The sequence below is a fragment of the Anguilla anguilla genome, chromosome 14 (genome assembly GCF_013347855.1).
Source record: "Anguilla anguilla isolate fAngAng1 chromosome 14, fAngAng1.pri, whole genome shotgun sequence".
Taxonomy (NCBI): Eukaryota; Metazoa; Chordata; class Actinopteri; order Anguilliformes; family Anguillidae; genus Anguilla; species Anguilla anguilla.
Window position 1 is genome coordinate 13,226,319 of NC_049214.1, and position 18,863 is coordinate 13,245,181.

The 18,863-nt window shown below is 41.4% G+C and overlaps 1 protein-coding gene across 2 annotated transcripts; it reads right to left on the minus strand.

Moving 5' to 3' along the window:
* Positions 1 to 410: 410 nt before the first annotated feature.
* Positions 411 to 10,672, minus strand: arrdc3b (arrestin domain containing 3b). Of its 2 annotated transcripts, none has more exons than XM_035390758.1 (8): positions 10,137 to 10,672; positions 7,082 to 7,163; positions 6,732 to 6,879; positions 5,648 to 5,750; positions 5,098 to 5,354; positions 4,288 to 4,450; positions 3,508 to 3,641; positions 411 to 3,192 (listed from the first exon to the last, which is right to left on the minus strand). In XM_035390758.1, exons 1-8 carry the CDS (start codon positions 10,414 to 10,416, stop codon positions 3,124 to 3,126), a joined length of 1,236 nt encoding a protein of 411 aa, XP_035246649.1. In that variant the 5' UTR covers positions 10,417 to 10,672; the 3' UTR covers positions 411 to 3,123. The 2 variants fall into 2 exon arrangements, with proteins under 2 accessions (XP_035246649.1, XP_035246650.1); XM_035390759.1 differs by having other exon boundaries at positions 7,082 to 7,234; positions 10,137 to 10,221.
* Positions 10,673 to 18,863: the final 8,191 nt, after the last annotated feature.

The window sequence follows — 18,863 nt, forward strand, 5'->3', positions numbered from 1 at the left end:
TGTACATACCAATGCTAGAAAGCAAACAGCTTTTCTGCTTAGATTTGGAAAAACAGGGTTTACACCTTTGTGCAACAGCCTTTATGAACATCTGTCAACAGGGAAGTTTCCACAGGTGGTTCACAACAAAGGACACTGCTAATATATGCTTTATAAAATTAAGTATATGGAGACTAGTACTGGTCATCATTTCTTTTTGGGTTAGCATTAAATTCCATAACCAATCAAACATGGCCAAAACAAACAGTGAGTAAAAGCACATTAATTAGGGGCCAGTAAAGAACAAACATGACACTCAGGACTATGAATGAACTGTACACCTAAAATTTAAAATAAAAATGTATATTTGCCTGCCAGAAGATCACTGCTAATTATGTACAGGGACAATTAATGCAAGTCAAGAAACATTGTTTAACAAAAAAAACCTTGTTTATTTGATTCAAGGAACATGTACTCATAACGTAACAGAACCTATGCAGTCAACATCCAACTAAAAAAATACAACATAAATGAAAAATAATGGGAAACTTTAGAAACCAACAGACTAAAAATACAAAATAATTTTCTTTCAAACTCAAACAATATTGCACCTTGTTTTTCAAATGTTTCCAATCCCCACTCCAATTGAAAACATTGTCATTCCTGGTGTGCATATCAGGAAATTAGCTTTAACTTTGAATAACATTAGTCCAGGTTATGAACTATGGAAATGACAGATATGAAATAGAGTATGTAAATATATATTTTTCCCAGTTTTAAAGTTCAATTTCAGAGCTTAACAACCACAAGTCAAAAAAGTAAAACGAAACAGAAATAAAAAAGTCAGTGCCACCATTCATTAGTAACATTTTCTCAGAACAGAAATTAAACATTTAAGCAAATCCTTTAACTGACTTCTGCATTCTCTGGAGGTGAGAGAGAGAGACATTGTTCCCTACACTATTATCTGACCAGAAAGCAAAGCACGTATGCCCATGGAGAGGTTACTTCTCCCAGTCATTAGGGAAAACAAAATACAGAAAACACTCGCTCAGGGGTTATTATTTTCAAAGTCTTGTTTTGAATGACAATTGCTCTTCCCTTTTTGCCTCAATGAAAAGAAAAGAAATACAAGTCATACAAATCTCATACAAAGAGAGAGCTGAACAAAAACCAAGCTTGGCCACAAATGGTTTTAAGCTCTGGTTACAAAGCAATAATTATATCAGCTGTTGCTTTGTCAAGGCCACTATGGCAAGATCACATTTTAACATGTCCACTGGCTGTTGAACGCAATGCGATCCTACCAGTTTGCTGGCTCTCAGCAACACACACACATAAACACACACTCACACACACGCGTGACTGTAAACTTTCTCTTTTTAAACCCATACTATTCTTCATCTATATTTTCCCTGGGTAATAAATGTATTTTTCAACCCTGCTTAAGATGTTATTTATATATTTTTTGCTCGGCTTTTTATAACTATCATTTTTATTCCCCAGACTCTCACCATTAGTATAATGAAAAAGTGCTAATCGTGGTGAAAGGTCTGGCACATGCACCCGCTCGCTGCTCAGTGATAGAATGAGTTTGGAAACTAATGTATCACTCATTCAAATGGCTTCCTCGTTCTGCAGGGCCTGACTAGGGGTTTCTCTCTGTGCTCTATCACTCCATCTCTATTTAGCTGGCCAGTTCAGACCCTTGCATCGTCTTTGGCAGAGGTCTTTCTCTCTCCTTCTCTCTCTCTCTCACACACACACACGCAAACACATATCTGACTTTGACAGACTTGAGCAGTGGGACAAAAAGGGAATGTCGTTCGTCATTGAAAGCTGCCTTGCGTTTCTGTGCGCGTCCCCCTCCCCCCCCCCCCCCCCCCCCCAGTCGGTTCGCCTTTTTTTTTTTTGCCATTTTCAAACAGTGCAACAACAAGTGGAATAAAGACGAGTTTAACTCCGACCGTTTTGGCAAATGAGAGGAGGGGGGGGGGCACCTGAGATAGAGTGCTTTTTTTTTTTAGGCAGTGAGTGACAAAAGCGCTTCTCTGTGGCATTAAGTACAAAGGCAAAGAGTAACAGAGTGTGTAGAGCATATTTCTATACCCGCTCTCTCTCTCTCTCTCTCTCTCTCTCTCTCAACCTCTCGCTCGCTCAGCACATTCCCGGTTTAGCGGGTTTCTTGCGTGGCTGCTGTCCTGCAGACGCTGTGCGACGCATGCGAACACAATGAAAAGGACAGTTGGCAAGAAGGCAACTTCTGTTTGAACATATAAAAGGAAGCCACACTCAAATCTGCTTTAATGAGCCAAGAGCCCAGAGTGACAGCAGAACGTGTTCTACAGGCACCAGGCTTGCCAGTCTAAGAAAATGGCACAACGAAGAAGAAGAAGAAGAAGAAGAAAAAAAAAAAAGCATCTGAACAGCTTTGCGAGGGGTTCATATACAGCCTCCGAGCTGTCGTATCTTCTTGGGTTCGGTCACCTGCGTTGTTCGTAGAGTTGTGCGGGTAAGGAATATCAGAGCACGGACTGCATTCTTAGTCCACCATATGCAAGTCGTGAAGAAGAAAGGAAAAAAAAAAAGTAGTGTTTACAAAAACGCGACACAAGAAACAAATAAAATGTGCAAAACTCAACACGCAGTGGGAGACAAGGCTCTTGTCCATCACCGACGGCCGTCGCTAAGAGCCACAGAGGTGTGTTACAACAACGTCATCCTCTTTTTTTTCCCCCATCCGCTTTTTTTTTCCCCGGCTTGGTATTTTCAGACTGTTTGGCTCCGTTACAGAGTCACTTATGTGCCATAGATATTGAAAGAAATGGGGAAAAAACACAACTTTGGGCCAGAAGTGCGCCATCTCTTCGGGCCGGGGCCGACCACTGGGCTTCCTGGTGGCGGGATTCGCGTCTGCCCAACCTATCCGACAGGAACAGAACAGCCTCGTACATCCTGCATGTCTCTGGAGGGTGGGGGTTTTTGGGAGCGAGGGGATAGGGGAGAAGAGGACGTTCCTCCTCTTTGTCACCTTTTGGCGTTTATACATTTTTCTCTCGTCCACAGTGACGTGGAGGGAAAAAAAGCAGTACAAAAACATCTGAAGCAAGGAGCCCAACTGCTCTGGGTGGGGCCTCGGTGCCTTCAGCGTGATGGACAGGTGTCCGGCCGTCCCTCCTCCGTTCCGTTTGCCCGGTCTGGGTTCGGATCGATCTAGTGAACAGGAGAAAAAAAACGTTTTTGAAGCAGGTGCTGGTAATGTTTTTTACAAACTAAACCTTCCCGCATTATCACAAGCACATCTCGATTGCAAATTTCTACCATTAAACATTTGCTCTGTCCATTAACTGGCTGTCTTGGAGGATGAAGATCAAGGGCACAGGTGTGTGCAAACTGAAGACATTAACTTCAGCAGTTCATTGATTAAGCCCGCTCATCAATCTTCATTTGGCGCGGGATAATACTGAAGACTCTGTAGGTTAATGAGATTTCCGTCGGCGGTTGGGCTGTGCGGCCGGCTCCCCGTACCTCGGAATAGAGCGGTGGAGGCTGGAAACGGAACTCCTGGATGTAGGCGAAGAGCGTCCCCTCGAACTCATCCCGGGTAACGGGCGCCTCCAGCCTCCGCTCCTCCGTGACGATGTCTGCATAGCTTGGCGGTGCTGGGAAAGGAGAGCGGTTAGCACGTTAGCGCTACGTTCAATCTTTCTTTCCCCCAAACAGCTTTCAGGTCTAAACCCAACCGTTTAGATTGTGTCAGTCCATTTCTGTATGAGACCTAAAGTGTGTATCTGAAATATCTTAACGTGATCCAGGTGAAATTTGAAAACACTCTTGAAGATCTCTGAGGATCGCAACATGTCATGTTACAAACCAACATACACAGTCATGACATTTCATTCTGAATGTTGGTGAAAATGGAAGTTTCTTTTGAAATTGTCAGTAATCATTTTTTTTACTGGTGCAAAGGGTTAAATGTATGTCCAATAATTACTTTTCCAAGATCTGATCTATGCTGGTGTAGACCAGGTGTTCGGAACGGAATTTCATGCAATACACTCGTGCATTGCTCTGGATAAGAGCATCTGTTAATATGCAAATGTAAAACCACAACGGACATGCCGAGGGCTTTCAGAAGAGAAATGGGAGGAAAAGGAACCAGTACACGTTGTGAAATGAGCCCTCATTACTGTAACTAATCCACCTTTTGCAGTTTCAGAAAGGTCCCTGCTCTCCAATTAGAGCTGTGAAGAGCAGACAGGAGGTTCTGGGAAGAGCGACGCTCATTACTGAGGCCAGGGGCCTTACCTTCGGGCCTCTCCGGCAGGGCCATGCCCAGCCAGCTCATGGTCATGCTGCACTGGCTGCTGACGGAGGAGGTGCGGCTGCCGAACGGGTGGAGGGGGATGGTGCCGATGACCAGGGGCAGGCTGAGAGACATGTTCACCGCTCCCGGGATGTCCACGTACACCTGGGAGAGGGAGAGAGAGAGAGAGGACGGCGAGGCCCGGTCAGGAGGGCGAGCGAGAATGAAAACGCCCCAACAGGACCACCCTCGGTCACGTCCAACTTCGACGGAGAGGGCTGGCTTTCCTCAAAGACCTTGTGCCAATTCCTGGGCTTGCCCAGAGTAAACATCACTCTTACACAAGCGGCGGATGACCCAGTTAGCATATGAGGGTTGCAGGTGCGACTAGTATTTTTATGACCTGTATTTCAGCAGTTGTTACATGCTGATCGCATTTGCACAGAACACATTGAGTGATCTGGTCGAGGGTTCCAGCCTTGCTTATCAGGAACTTGAGCAACTCAATGAGATGCAGCACCAACAACAGAATTACAGGAGAACTGCATCTGAGCACATCCTTGAGTGAATCAATTTTATTGTCATTATTATTAGAATTATTAGTAGTGTGTTATTATTAAAACTGACAAGCATTTGTTTTACAAATGCAAGCCATATCTGCTCAGTACGGAATCAACATTATCGGAATACATTCAACAGAGATAGAGTCTATAATTCCTCCTGGTCTCACAAACGCCTCAAGTTAAATCAACTCTTTAAAAGTTGAATCAGCTCCACAAGACTTGATTTAACACTGAACCTTGGATGCTCACCATGAGGGAGTAATCCACTCGGATGATGCTGCAGTCCAGGATGGAGGGGGACACAGGGGGGATCTTCAGCATTTTCCCGCTCCACGTTTCCGTCTTGCCGGAGGAGAGGGACTCCCCCCGCAGGTTGGCCACCAGCTGCTTGACCTCCTTCATCTTCCCTTTGGCGTAGAAGGTCTGTGTTTGGTAAACGGCTGCCTTTGGCACGACCACGCGGGAGGAGCAGTTCTCGATCTCCGCGAAGATCTGAATTGACTCTCCTGCAGGAGGACGTCATGTCGTCAGTCAGGCCCAAAGATCGTTTGAATCCATTTGAAATTATACTGTGTGCATCCTTCATCACCCACAGACTTGAGATCAGTGTACATTTTGTACCAAGTGTAACATGGCAGCATTTCAGGTCCCCCTCAGCCTCAATAATAGCATTAGCAATGTAACCAGATGTGACCGTGATACGACAAAATCCATCACAAACTTTAACTAAAACACACAGGCTTCTTCAGAGCAGTTAGGGGTTCAGCAAAGACAGTCGAGGCATGTGCCGCGCCCTCACCTGGTGTGTAGCCCTTCCTTTCAATTTTGGCACTTAGGGAAATTGGGCCTGAGGTGCAGAACCAGCAGCACAAAGTCTTCTCTTTCGTGCCTGCCTGGGGTGCCTGCCCAAAACGGAGAGAGATACAGAACCACGCTTAGCTTTTAGCACTCACTCCAGAACAACCCTGCACCGAATCTGCAGCACAAAAAACCCCACAGAACAGACGAAGCACGAGCCTGCAGCCTGCTCTAAATCAGCTCTCGCGCAGACAGCTTTGCGTTTGAAGACCTTAATGACAAAGGAGGAGCGAATGGCGTTTCTCATAGACCTGTCAAAGCGTATCCATATTTTCCCATCCTCAAGGCACTGTCATCACTAGCGAATGGAGATTTAACTTTTACCTGTCAAAGCTAATAAATGCGACCAGTGCCATTACGGTGACAAAAGGGAAAGAGCTACACTTTAACCACTAAATGCTTCACTCTGCCAAAAGGACAAAGCCCAGAGCCAAATTTGTTAGCAGCATTACAACTCTGTACTTCACAGCCACTTGTTGAGGCCTTTCCACATCAAAGAGGATTCAAATGTGAAACATAAGAGCACATGTTAAGCACACTCTTGAAATGCAGGTTTTTTAAACTGGAAAAAAGCGGGTTTGCAGCAGCTCTAATCAGCTCAGGGGGAGAAAAACTGAAAAGAAAGAAGGATGAAGGGAAATTGCATTTTCAACTGAAACTTCCTAAATTTAGCAAGAGTGAAGCAACACTACAGGCTAAAAGTGGTAGCACCTTTGTGAGCTTGCTGTGGTATAACTGCTTTTAACTGACATGGCTGCACCCTGTGATCATTTTTTTTTAAAGAAACAACTTCTGCTTATTCTTTATTATTCTCTCTTTGTGAGGCTTGGGTAGGGATTAGTTCATGTACAACCTGAAAAGTAATGTATGTGTGTGCTAACTCACTTGCCTCAAGAGATCTCCTGGTAAAAAACAAAAAACAAAAATAAAAACAGAGAAATTTTGGAGATGGTTGTTGCGACTCCTGGCAGGTGATATGGTATAAGAACAATGAAAGCTTGTGGGAGAAAAACTCTGAATCTTACCAGCAGTAACGGAGTGTTGATGTCAATGTGTTCAAAGACTGTAAATTCTTTCTTGACTTTCATGGGAAGGAGCCAAGGCCGGTGCAGTTCTGCTTTTACCCAGTACCGCACGCTGCCATGTTTGCCTTCGAAGGAGGTAGCCAGAGGTCTGTGTGTAGCAAGGGGGAAAAAAGAAGGAAAAATGAATTTATATTCTGCACACACCTCCACATAAGCCGTAGTTATTCTGTCACGTTTGTAAGGAGAAGCAACACTGACACCCTGCTAATTACATGTGATGGTAGCAGCCAGCATGCACATCTGAATTAAAGTTTGCCTGCTTATCTGATAGTTAATAAAAGGGTACTCACGTTTGTGGAAGCTCAAAACTAAATGCATACTCGTGTCTTCCTGAATGGATAGTGGTGAGACTTTCTTCTGAGTTATCCTCATCTGAAAGAGAGGAAAAACACAAAATTCCAAATACACGCATACCGTACCTGTAAAATGCTTTAGGAAGCTTCCTGAATAAAAAAGGAGGGGGAAAATCAAATTCAAACAGACAGAATTTTACTTTCTGTTAAAACCACCTCACGGAACACCGATACACCAAAGACACCAAAACACATCAAATGGCTGACATGGCATAAAACCCCCTGCAATTTCAGTGAAAGAATCATACATGATGGAGTCTGTACATCTTTAACAAATTATTGAATTCTCAAAATTGGAGCAAAGTGATCATTTCCTTCAAAAAGCATAGAAATGCATCCATTCACATTCAACCCATCAAAATAAATTCAACAGAGCACTCTCCGCCTTGTGGGGATAAAGAACACAAAGGTTGGATGGTGGAGGAGAATCTAGCTGTAAACAAGTTTATTCATTCCATATAAAAAAAGGTATATATAATATTGCAGCATATTTTGCCTGGTAGCATTTGCAACCGACAATCCCATGTCAAAACAAATGATTAAAAAAAAAAAAAAAGTTTTTTTGTGTGTACATTTAATAGGTTTTGCGTTGGGTGATATGGATGGAGCAGCAGAGGCCTGCATGAGCCATTCCGATTGCACCAGTTTATTCTCGCATTGCTCATCTGAAGACACGGAATACAAAAGTAAAACATACCCTTAAAACAGTATACACTCCAATAAAATTATTATTCATTTTCCTAACCTTCGTTACATATAATGTGCATTTAATTTTACACCAGATGAAATGAACGTTAGTTTCTGCCACCTCAGCACACCATATAGCCTTACAAGCGGCGGAAATGTGGTAAACAAGTGCTGAGCTGCCAATCAGAGGCAGACTAGAGCAGGAGAGGACCGGACTAAACCGGAGCTAGCAGCTTCCCTCAGCCGGTCTCCCATGCATACATTACACTGTGCGGCATTCAGTCAGTGCAACCCACCATGTTTCCACCTTAGGAAAGCCCCCAAATGAATGAACGCGTGTACCGCAGCATGAGCTGAAGTTAGCATGCAAGGGAAGTACTATGGTTGGACATAATTGTTGCAAACAGAGAAACACACTTAGTTTCGAACACAAATAAAAACACAGACAAGAATGCGATTCAATTCATTCCACTTTTATTGAGCGTTATGTTTTCTTACAAAATTGAGAACACACTTAAAGTCAGCTTTCCTGACGCCGAGATACTAACACATGCTTGACACGGTAAACTGTAGCGGCTATAGTACAGTGTAGCCTACAAAATTACACAGTGTATTAAAAAAATAAAATAAAAACAATTGTACCAAACATCAGACGCATGCAACTGTAAAGCTCATAAGCAGAATCGTACACAAAGACTTATTGGTAACATGCTATCTCTAATCGTCATTCACTTCATAAAATAGTAGGCTAAATCAACATTACCAACATTACGAGTGCTACAGAATGGATTAATGTTAATCTTTTCGAATACGAGTTACATTTAAATAATATACTTCCCTGGAATAACTATTTTGAATTTAAAAAAATGATGACAGGTCGTCTCATTTATCTTTCTCATTTTCCCACATTGGTTCTCCTGAAATATATCGTGGACAACATGCGTAAAAAGTAGCCCAGCCAATTTGATCACGGTCAATCCGGTAACCATGTTTGGATGAGGGGTGCAAACTTGGAAGTCTTCAATACTTTTCTTGGCAGTGGGTTCTCGTGTGGCCATTTATTAAAAGAAATATGAAAGCAAGATTTTGCTTTCCGACAATGAATCAAAATTGTGCTTCTCAGAATTAAGATCAGTTTTCATCACGCCATTCCGCGAGATCACAAAGACCACAGCAAGAAATTCTCCGTCTATTGAGACGGTTTCATGCCATTAAATTTTTAATTGCGGCAGGGTCGAAGTAAACGCCATTTTAAACAACGGGATACATAGGCTACGGTTATTCAATATACAGTCTATCCTGCACCAAAGTATTTGCCTAAAATTACTCTCCAGTGACAGGTCAAATACAAAGTTGTACGCTTTACCAGTCACTTTCTGCGAAGGTACATGTACAGTATGAGGTCATTGAAGACACACGAGGACTTCAACCAATCCGGGAACAGAAAGGCGAGCCCCCACACCCCCTCCTCCTCAACATCCAGTTTCGGAACAGGATTGAACCGCTTTTAACAAAGGGTGGAAACTTAAGAAAATCGTCTTTGAAAAAGGATTTCTAGATCACAATTAAACAAAGAAATGTAGAAATTAACAATATAATTCTACTTGCGTAATTCAGGATGTACCGTGCTATCATTTACTTGTGTAATTATGATATATTTGTTACATTTTACATTTGCCGCATTGACTATTTGATCTTGAAGGCATGCCTGTTGTATTGCTTGTTTGCGATAAAGAATCTAACTTGGCAGTAAAGTTAATGAATGAATTGCTGTTTTATTTTTTATTGGAACTCATCTCAACCGGATAAATGCCAATTTGAATTGTGACGTATATTTGAACTAGATTTCATTGATTCAGAAGACCTTCAATTTCAAGACATGTATGTCAGGTTGTTCACTCTCATTTAACATTCCCTTATTGTTATTACTTTTTAAACAAGACTGGCAATGATTTCTATTAATGTGTGCAAATATATTGGCTAATAGCTGTTATGTGGTTATATTTCAACACGGTAGTTAGTAGTCATCGTTTTTAGAATCAATGTAAAAGCTGCAGCAGACCAGACTTGGACATACTTAAACTCCTAACAAGACCTCCATGTATTATTGTATAATAATGTACTCAATCATTATTATCGGCTAAATTAAACTAAATGCAGTAGTCTATGCCAATGCGCATATACACATAGAAACCTAATCGGAGCATCATCTAGACAGCCTGTGCCTTAAGCGAACATCTTACCTACTTTACACCAGGCTGATAATTTTTCTTAGATAAATGACACAATGTTCTCATCCTCTTACCTCGTTCGTGTCCAATTAAGATGTCCCTATGGTTTAAGTATTCCACTTCTTCAGTGTAATTTTGAGTATAGGCAGTGTTGGATCCAGCATTTCGTGATTCAGTCCAACGAACTTTTGCAAATCCTTTAGCGTGAATTTTGAGAGATTTCACGCGGATTTCTCCTGTGACTTCAATAATCACCCTTCCTGAGACCGAGTCCCCGCTTGAAAAGAGGGGGATGTTACTGTCATTCAGACAGTCATAGCTTACAGTGAAGCTCTTTACCTTTCCTAGCACCATTGTCGTAAGAAATAGTTTTTTAAAAAATGATAATGAAACTATGAAAATGAAGATCAAATGTGATCTTGAAACACTGATCTGTGCCTTTGCCCTGCAAAAAGCTGCAGGCAGGATCAGTGCTGTCTTCGCAAACAGTTCATTGAGATTTCAAGGCTAAATAACAGCGACGAGCTGTTATCTCGCACCTTGTCACGCTACGGTCTCCGTACAAAGACAAGCTGCTCTTGTTTCTCGGCTCGTTTTAAGCGAGGCTTTCTGGAAAAACAACCACACTGAGCATGTGCAAAGCATTTCGACCGTCCTCTGCTTCCGCCTCCTAGAACAGAGTGGGTGTTTTCTGTCTGGGCTTGGGACCAGATGACCAGCGTGCACGAACAGCTGATGGAGTTGAATGCAGTTTTGCCTGATAATATTTAGCTAAAATTATATCTAGATTATATCTTTGCATAGAACGGGTTTATAAAATTTTGTTATACAAATAATATCTCTGCCTGCCTCAGATAACATAAAATGAAAGAGGTCTAGGCCTTTCGATGTTTACATTTCGCTTCTAAATGTCTAATATTTTCACTGTTGTATCAGTTGAAATATTAGACACTTAGAAGCGAACTGTAAAATCGTACACAATATAGGCATTAAAACAATGAAAGCGTCAACAAATTATTTAATAAAAGGGCCGAGCTTTATTGGGATGATATGATGCCATCCCGCCCAGGTACGCCTTTGGGGGGAAGGCATGCCCCATACCTATATGGCACCGAAAGTTTGGCGCTTTTCAAGGTACAATACAGCGTAATAGGCACAACCACGCCCCCTTCTAATTTTCAACGTCAGATTCACAGACAGGTAGCCTACTTGACTGGTCTCATGAAACTCAGTAGAAAACAAAAACATATTTAGTAGCCTATTACACGACAAACCAAACACCTCAATATGTAGAGCCTATCATATATTTCAAGTATAATGTGCTAACCGCTGAAATTCCAACAGCAAGAGGGGAAAATCAGTCAAGTGTGCCTACAGAAAACACTACGAAATCATTGCTCCCGGAACGCCACCTTGTGGAGGAAAAAATGACTTTATGACTCACTACTTGATTGATATCACCAAAAGCCGACGACATAATTAGGCTATATAGAATAGACATATACTTCATATTTTTTTTCCCCTGAAATGAATTCGAGCCATTCCTACCTGTTCTTTAATTTCACACGCGTTCGAAACGCCCATCCAGTAAAACATACAGGATGTGTTAATATGCAACACTCTTTTTCTGGTACTGTTTTTCTGTTACTTTCAACATATGTTTCAAAGTTAATACTTTTGTGTTACAAATATACAATTTATGTGTTAAAAATGGGGACTTTTAAAAACACACTCTATGTTTAAAGTAGCACAAAATGTGTTGTCCTTAACGTCACATGGAGGTGTGTTAAAATGACACATTATGCTGTTTTAACACATTTGTTTTGAGAGTGTATGTTCCTTTGGTCTTTGGTCTTTTGATCTCTAATTTTGACAGTTGGTCAGTTCCGCCTTGCAATTTCTGCAATTAACTCAAAGCAAGCAATTTCTAGCACATTCACAATATGACGGTGTGATACCGACCTCTAGCGTTCATTCTGCCCGTCAGTGCAGAAATTAGTTTTTGGGTTTTCGCTGACACAACAGTATCGCAAACTACTGATATCGATGATGTCATCATAAGGGAAACGTACCCAAACCTGAGTCTAAACATAGATGGCATAAACATGAGCCCTCTGTGCTCGTTACTGAAGCTTTCTTAGCCCCAATTTCTGAAAATGCTAAATATAATCCAGAACCGTGGCACCTGGAAACTGTATTAATTTGCGACGCTGCCTTTAATGAGAAATAGCCTCATGCATATATATCCTTCCTTGATACAATCCAATACGTTTGAAACCCTTCTGTGAGGAAATATTGGCCAAGTGGCCATTGTTAAAGAAATAAAAAAAGAACTCATCATTCAATTAATTCACTATTTAATTAATAATAAAGGAATCATTCATTTTGACTGTTCTGCCTTTTACGGTGCTTATTACTACAGTACAGACCAATAAAGAACAGACAAAACTTATTACAGTGTAAGATTTGTTGCTGTTTTAATGAAGGTCCATGGCAGTATACACATTTCAAAGAAAAGGTTTATTTATTTATTTATCTATTTATTTATTTATTTATTTATTTATTTATTTATTTATTTATTTATTTATTTATTTGGGGTGGGGGGTGGGGGGGTGGGGAGGGGGTGGACAGCCATATATTACTATCATGGCAAAGACAGAAATCCATGTGTTAAGCATATGAAAAAAATAAAAAAATTTCATGAATTTTAATCAAGGTAATACTGACAACACACAATTCACCATTATATTATTTTGGGTCCTTAAGTGTGTATTTACCACCACCTGCTGTTCATATACAGCCATTACTCAAAATATTTTCAAAGCAGGAAACCAACTGGTTATCTCAGTAAATGAGAATACAGTGAGTGTGATGGTTGTACAAAGCATGCTATACACGTCACTGTGTGTCTGCCCTTTCCCTCAGACAAATTGCTAGGGCTCAAATTCCATTCAGGTTTATTACTCAGCAAAAACCAAAAGTCATCTGTAAGTGTGTTAATATGGCACAGGCAGAATAGAAAGCCATTACCCCATAACCCCCTTTTCTCTGACACTATGAATTAGGAGTCCCTACATCCATGACCAGGGAAAATACGTGAAAACATCACAAAAACAAATTGAAGTGGGTTTGGAGTATGAGTGGTCTATAGCTTGCTCTATACTTCGATGAATAGTTTGATCGCTAGGTTGATGCATTCACAGTTTGCCATGCCAGGAAAATGCCCCCCCCCCCTCAACCCACCCCCCCCCACTGCATGACAAAGCCACCAGACCCCTTCACTGTAAGTAACCAGGCCTGTACCGTTTTCTTGGTGTACGCCACACATGCACTCGCCCACTTGTCAAGAATATGGGGAAGGACTACTCATCTGACCAGATCACCTTTTTCCACATCACTGTAGACCAGTGCCTATGGTTTTTGCACCACTGAACTCTCAAATTTGCATTCATCTCTGTAATGAGGGGTTTAACCACTGCAACTCTACTATAATATCCCTTTCTATGTAGTTGTCAATGGACTGTTCTTGCTGACACAGTCTGATCATGTCCTGCATTAACAGCATCCTGGTCATCGAATGTGTGCTTTCGACCACAATTTCTGACCCTATTTACTGGTGTCTTTCCCATAGATCTTCATTTGGCATGTAGGTGTCACTTTAGTCACTGTTCCTGTTGAAACACAAGTCAGTTGAGCGGTCTTTGTGACTGAAGCTCCTGCTATCCATGCCCCAAAAATGAAGCCTCTTTTAAAGTCACTTAGATATTTTCCTCTTGCCATCTTGATCCAAAATTGAGGTCAACTGGGCCTGCTCAGCATATTTATACATGCCACAGAGCATGACAGGATGTTAATTTCTCAATTGTATCATGCAGTACACCTGTATGGAAGCATCTGCATTCGTTATATTTCCTCACTCATTTCTTCAGGTTTTTCCTTTATTTTTTTCACCCATCTGTATATCAATGACACGTCTGTACAATCTGAATGTGAACACCAAACATACAGAATAAACACAAAGGATCAAGCAATAAAAATCATAAGATACTGCCATTCCCCCCCCGCCCCATCCTGCATTCCCCACACCCCTCCACACACCTCCACCGCAATATCATTTTCTGCTGCAAACAGAGGGAGGAACAGGTGTGTGCCCACGCACAACGCTAAGGCAGGTTAGGTTTCCCGTGCTGTAAGTTGCAGCAAAGGGCACTACAGTAGGCAACTACAGGGTGAAGCTATCTTCGATCTCAGCTTTCTTCTGCTCGGTTTTCCGCACCTGTCTTTAGGCCTGAAATGTCCCTTACGTAAGTACACGAGCGCAAGTGACGACTCCGGGCCGATGCGCTGCAAACGCACGGCCCGGTTCCACACACTCAGCGTGAGCTCTTATGTGCCTGTGGAGGTAATAAACCCGAGTCCTCAAGGGGGCGATGCAGGACAGTTGTGAAAAGGCTGAAGAAAACACAGATCGAAGAAGACAGCTTCATCCTGTAGCTTCCTGTCATGGCGCCCCTTGCTGCGGCGCTTGACACTGCAGCTTGCGCTTGCATTATTAAGAGTTTCAGGTGAGACATTTTAAAACGCACTGACGCATAAAACCAACTTTGTGCAGCTTGAAGCGTTTCCGTCTGCACTTACGTAGGGCATGTATTTCGGTTTGTGTGATTTGCAGAAACAAACAAAAATATTGTACAAAAATTATACATAGAACAATGGGCACTACCTCCGTATTGTCATAAGACATTAGAAATTAAAAGCATGCACAACATCTATGGGAGTGTTGCTTTTGGACAGTGAAATTAAACCAGCGACAAAACTAAAAAGTAAAACGCCACACTTGCTTATAAAGCTTGTTGTGTGCTAAGTTGTTTCTTTGTTACGTGTGGAGACAAGTGAAAAGCAGGGACATTCTTTTTACTGAGCCTCTAAAACCCTCTATATTTATATCGCTCATTTCCATTAGTGTTAAAATACAGATGATGAAGACTTTGTCCAATATCAATAGCCTTTTCATCGGAATATGTGAGATAATTTCACAATAAAAATATTGGGAATTCAAACAGCCCCACTGAGAATGTGTGATTACCTTAATGCATGGGGATCATTTAAAGTTATTCATGCAAACACAATGGCTGAGCCTATCGAGACATATGAAGGACAGATTCTTCTGGGATGATGACAACATCTGAAATGGTTTATGTTAGACCAGGGATGACTGGAGTATGTCTTAAACAAGAGACGCCTCAGAACTTCTTCAATCGGCTGGTGTTTACAGCAGAGAATGAATGACCATCATGAGGTACAGCACACAAGGGGTGTCACACTGCCGGATAAACATTTTGTAATTAAATATGAAGTATGAAGTGTGCATAGTTAATATCACAAAGTGCCAACCCTGATGATCCTCCCACATTAATGATTCAAGATAATTATTCTCAAATGAGCTTACCAGGCAGTATATTAATGCATAGAGCCACTGGGAATGGCGGTTTTCTGCATTCTTCTATTTTGCAAGTAAGATCATCTTCATCAAACACATAAGTGTATCACCATAAAGGTATATTCTTTACCTCAGAATCACAATGTATTGTTCAAAACAAGATACTGCCAGGCGCTTTTGCTGGGGTTCCTATTGATGTGTTTTGAACATATTGCGCCTCTCTATGGTTTTCTTTTTGAAGTTTCACAGGCATTTTACTTGACTATAAGGAAGAATAATACTGAGACAAATACTGTTTACATCACACACACACACACACACACACACACACCAAAAAGGGTAAAGTGTGGTGTTGTGGCTAAAGAGGCACAAGCCATTCCACAATGTTGGTTTTTAAAAATGTATTTGTGAAAGTGAAATGTGAAAGTAAACACCACAACTGGCACCGCTAGGTGATCAGTACAGATTTTCAAAAGTCTCTTGCAACAACACAGAGCTACCCCTAGCCCCCCATTAGAGTTGCCCCAAAACTGAACTAATGTCCCTCTTATATAGAAGAAATAATTTCAATGACCCTCTCCATGAAAAAAATCCATCTGTGGGCCATATAAGGGAAGACATAAATCAATGGCATAAAATAAACAATAATGAACAATTACAGCACATACATGCACCTTCAAAATCACACAAAAATGCAAACCATCATTATTTGCATATTTATATCTTAAAATAAACAAATACATAAAAACTGCAATAGGTACAATTCTGTCATTGAAACTTTCCCGCATTCAGAATTATGGCGCGCTCGTGAGCTTTAACTTGCACCCGCAACCGGCCGTGCACGCTATGCGCGCCGCACAATAGAAAGGACTACGAACTACGCAGGTAAATTTCCCTCCCAAAATATAACCTTTCTTCACCGTCGCAACACTCCCTACTACTCTGCTTAACCAAAAAATAGCGAGCATTTTTAAATTGTGAAATTAAAATAGCCGTTTTACATAAGCAACTACAATAAGCACCTGCAATGCCGTAAGCCTCAATATGTTTCATTTAACATTTTCCCGTTTCGCGACGCCATAACCCAACGATACAAAACCTGAAATTGAACATATATTGCATACCACGTTTCAAAGGAAAGGTGTGCATGATATTATTGCACTGAGTGAGTTACATGGGACTTTTTATTAATTAATATTATACATATCGCGTTAATTAAAGTGCATTTTCTTTCAAAAAGACGCCGAAATACAAAAGCGCGGCAAGTCCGCGATGAAGGAGGGCCCTCTCGACTTAATCATACATACTTGCAATAATACATGTCCACATACATACATAAATAACATTAATTGACTGCACTCTTGTTTCAGCTGTTTGAGTTAAAAACAAAGGCATTAAAGATTCAGTAACTGCACTGATGAAAGATCCACGCTCCACGTTTTTAAGATGAGGGTAAAGCCTCAAACCTTCCAACATATTGGCTTCTCATCAATTGGTGATTAGGCTCATGGCCGTCCTATATTTCTATAATGCAACATTACTAAAAATAAAAGGTAACTTATGTAGAATATACATCATATTTGTTATTTCATGTTTCTTTATTGATTTTTCAAGGACATAGCTTAGTGACAATTAATCATTGCTTCTATTTGTTGAATACATTTTTTGTTTAGTAACCAATGTGAGAAAATGTACTATAAAATTTGCTTTATTTTATGTCTATCTACATAATTTGTTTGCATAATTCCTTACAAGTACTGTTTCGTTTGGTTATTTTAAAATTAAATGCCTTCAAAAAATCCAAGTCTGACGGTTGTCATGGAAATTTAGTGAAATTCATTTTATTACTTAGAGCGTACACAATACCACTTTATTTGTATGGAGATAACTCGAAGAAGGGCTCACTGTGTTTATGAAAATACAGTTTAAATGAAGACACAGCAGCAGTATTACACTAGGTGGCAGTGTTACACCAGTAAATATAAGAGAGAGAGAAACTTTTGGCAAAGCAGGAATAAGATTTGTTAATTTTCCAGAGGCAGTGACGGCAGTTATCTTTTAATAGATGTGCACAGAGAAGGCAGGTGCCAGTTGTTAGTGTGTCCAATTGTACAATCGCCTAGAGGACTTGCCAGATCCATCACTGTCAGACACCATGACACCCTGTCACCAACCCTAACTTGGAGATTCAGATGAGCAAACCCCCAAACGAGCTATGATGTGTGTGTGTGTGTGTGTGTGTGTGTGTTTCTGTGCGCGTGTGCATGTGTGCGGAAAGGTGACGTATGATCATTTTGTTAGAGAAGCTTTTCTTAGAGACACAAAATGTGAAATATATGCAAAAAAGAATGTTTCAGTAATCATGCTGACAACTGTAACAGCACAGAAGGACAAATGATGCGGACATACTCTAAGTACTATTGATGACAAGCTCCAGTAATTATTATTACTTAAAAACAGCACATTTTGCACAGAATATATCTTGAAATGTGTGTTTACAACACAACAACAACAATAATAATATTTTCCTTAAATTCATTTTCTTTATTTTTTGGGGTAATTATGTTTTGGCTAATTATGTTATGAAAGCTTAATCGAAAACTAGCAGTACTCTACAGTAAAGCATCTATGGTCTTTCTCCTTTAAGTTAATCGTAAGAAATTTTTGATTCTTCAAAAGAAAAATGTCCTCTGAAATGCTGAATGTTTGCATGCATTTAAGCATCACACTGTCAGTACTGCAATATCATTAGTTGCGCATGCAGAACGCATGCATGCTCAAATAAAGTTTAATACAGATCACTGCGATTTTATTGTGTTTACGACGATACGCTCTTCCGTTTCAAGCATACAGCAGTCCGGTTTTGGGACTGCAGAGCCCCTGTGCTGTAATGTGTTCACCTCACAGCTGCCTGCATCGCAGCAGCGCTTGCGCTCGCATCTCGCAGAGACGGGGGTCTGACCGACCCGTGTGAACGTGCCCCGCTGAACCCGGGCGCCGCGTGACCTCGCCGCAGTGCTCCGCGTGAAGGAGGGGGGCTGGCGGCGGTTTGGCGGGGTGCTGGAACGCGCGCTGCCAGGTGCGGCTGTCGGGGCTCTCAGAGGCGTGCCGCTGTGCTCCGAGCTCGTTAGGGCCCCTTTCGGTTGCCAGGTCTTTGGTGGGTCAGTGTCGAGTCTGCTCCGGTGCAAACGCTTGATGTGTCGAGGAAAAAACGAGGACATCTGTGTCTCCCACACCCCCTCGCCTATAGCTCCGCTCCCATAATGCAACAGTGCAAGAAGCTCCTGAGGTCTGGTCTATGTGTGTACATTCAGCTCTTCGCAGGTAGATGATGGAGAGACTACAGCCTGCTTTGCTGCTA

Bases quoted from the DNA above. Each gene is read 5' to 3' on its own strand.
- arrdc3b (XM_035390758.1), bottom strand. From the start codon at position 10,416: ATGGTGCTAGGAAAGGTAAAGAGCTTCACTGTAAGCTATGACTGTCTG. The intron at 7,164-10,136 runs GTAAGAGGATGA...CCTCTCTTTCAG, and splicing joins CTTAATTGGACACGAACGAG to ATGAGGATAACTCAGAAGAA. The intron at 5,751-6,731 runs GTAAGATTCAGA...CGTTTTGGGCAG, and splicing joins TCAACACTCCGTTACTGCTG to GCACCCCAGGCAGGCACGAA.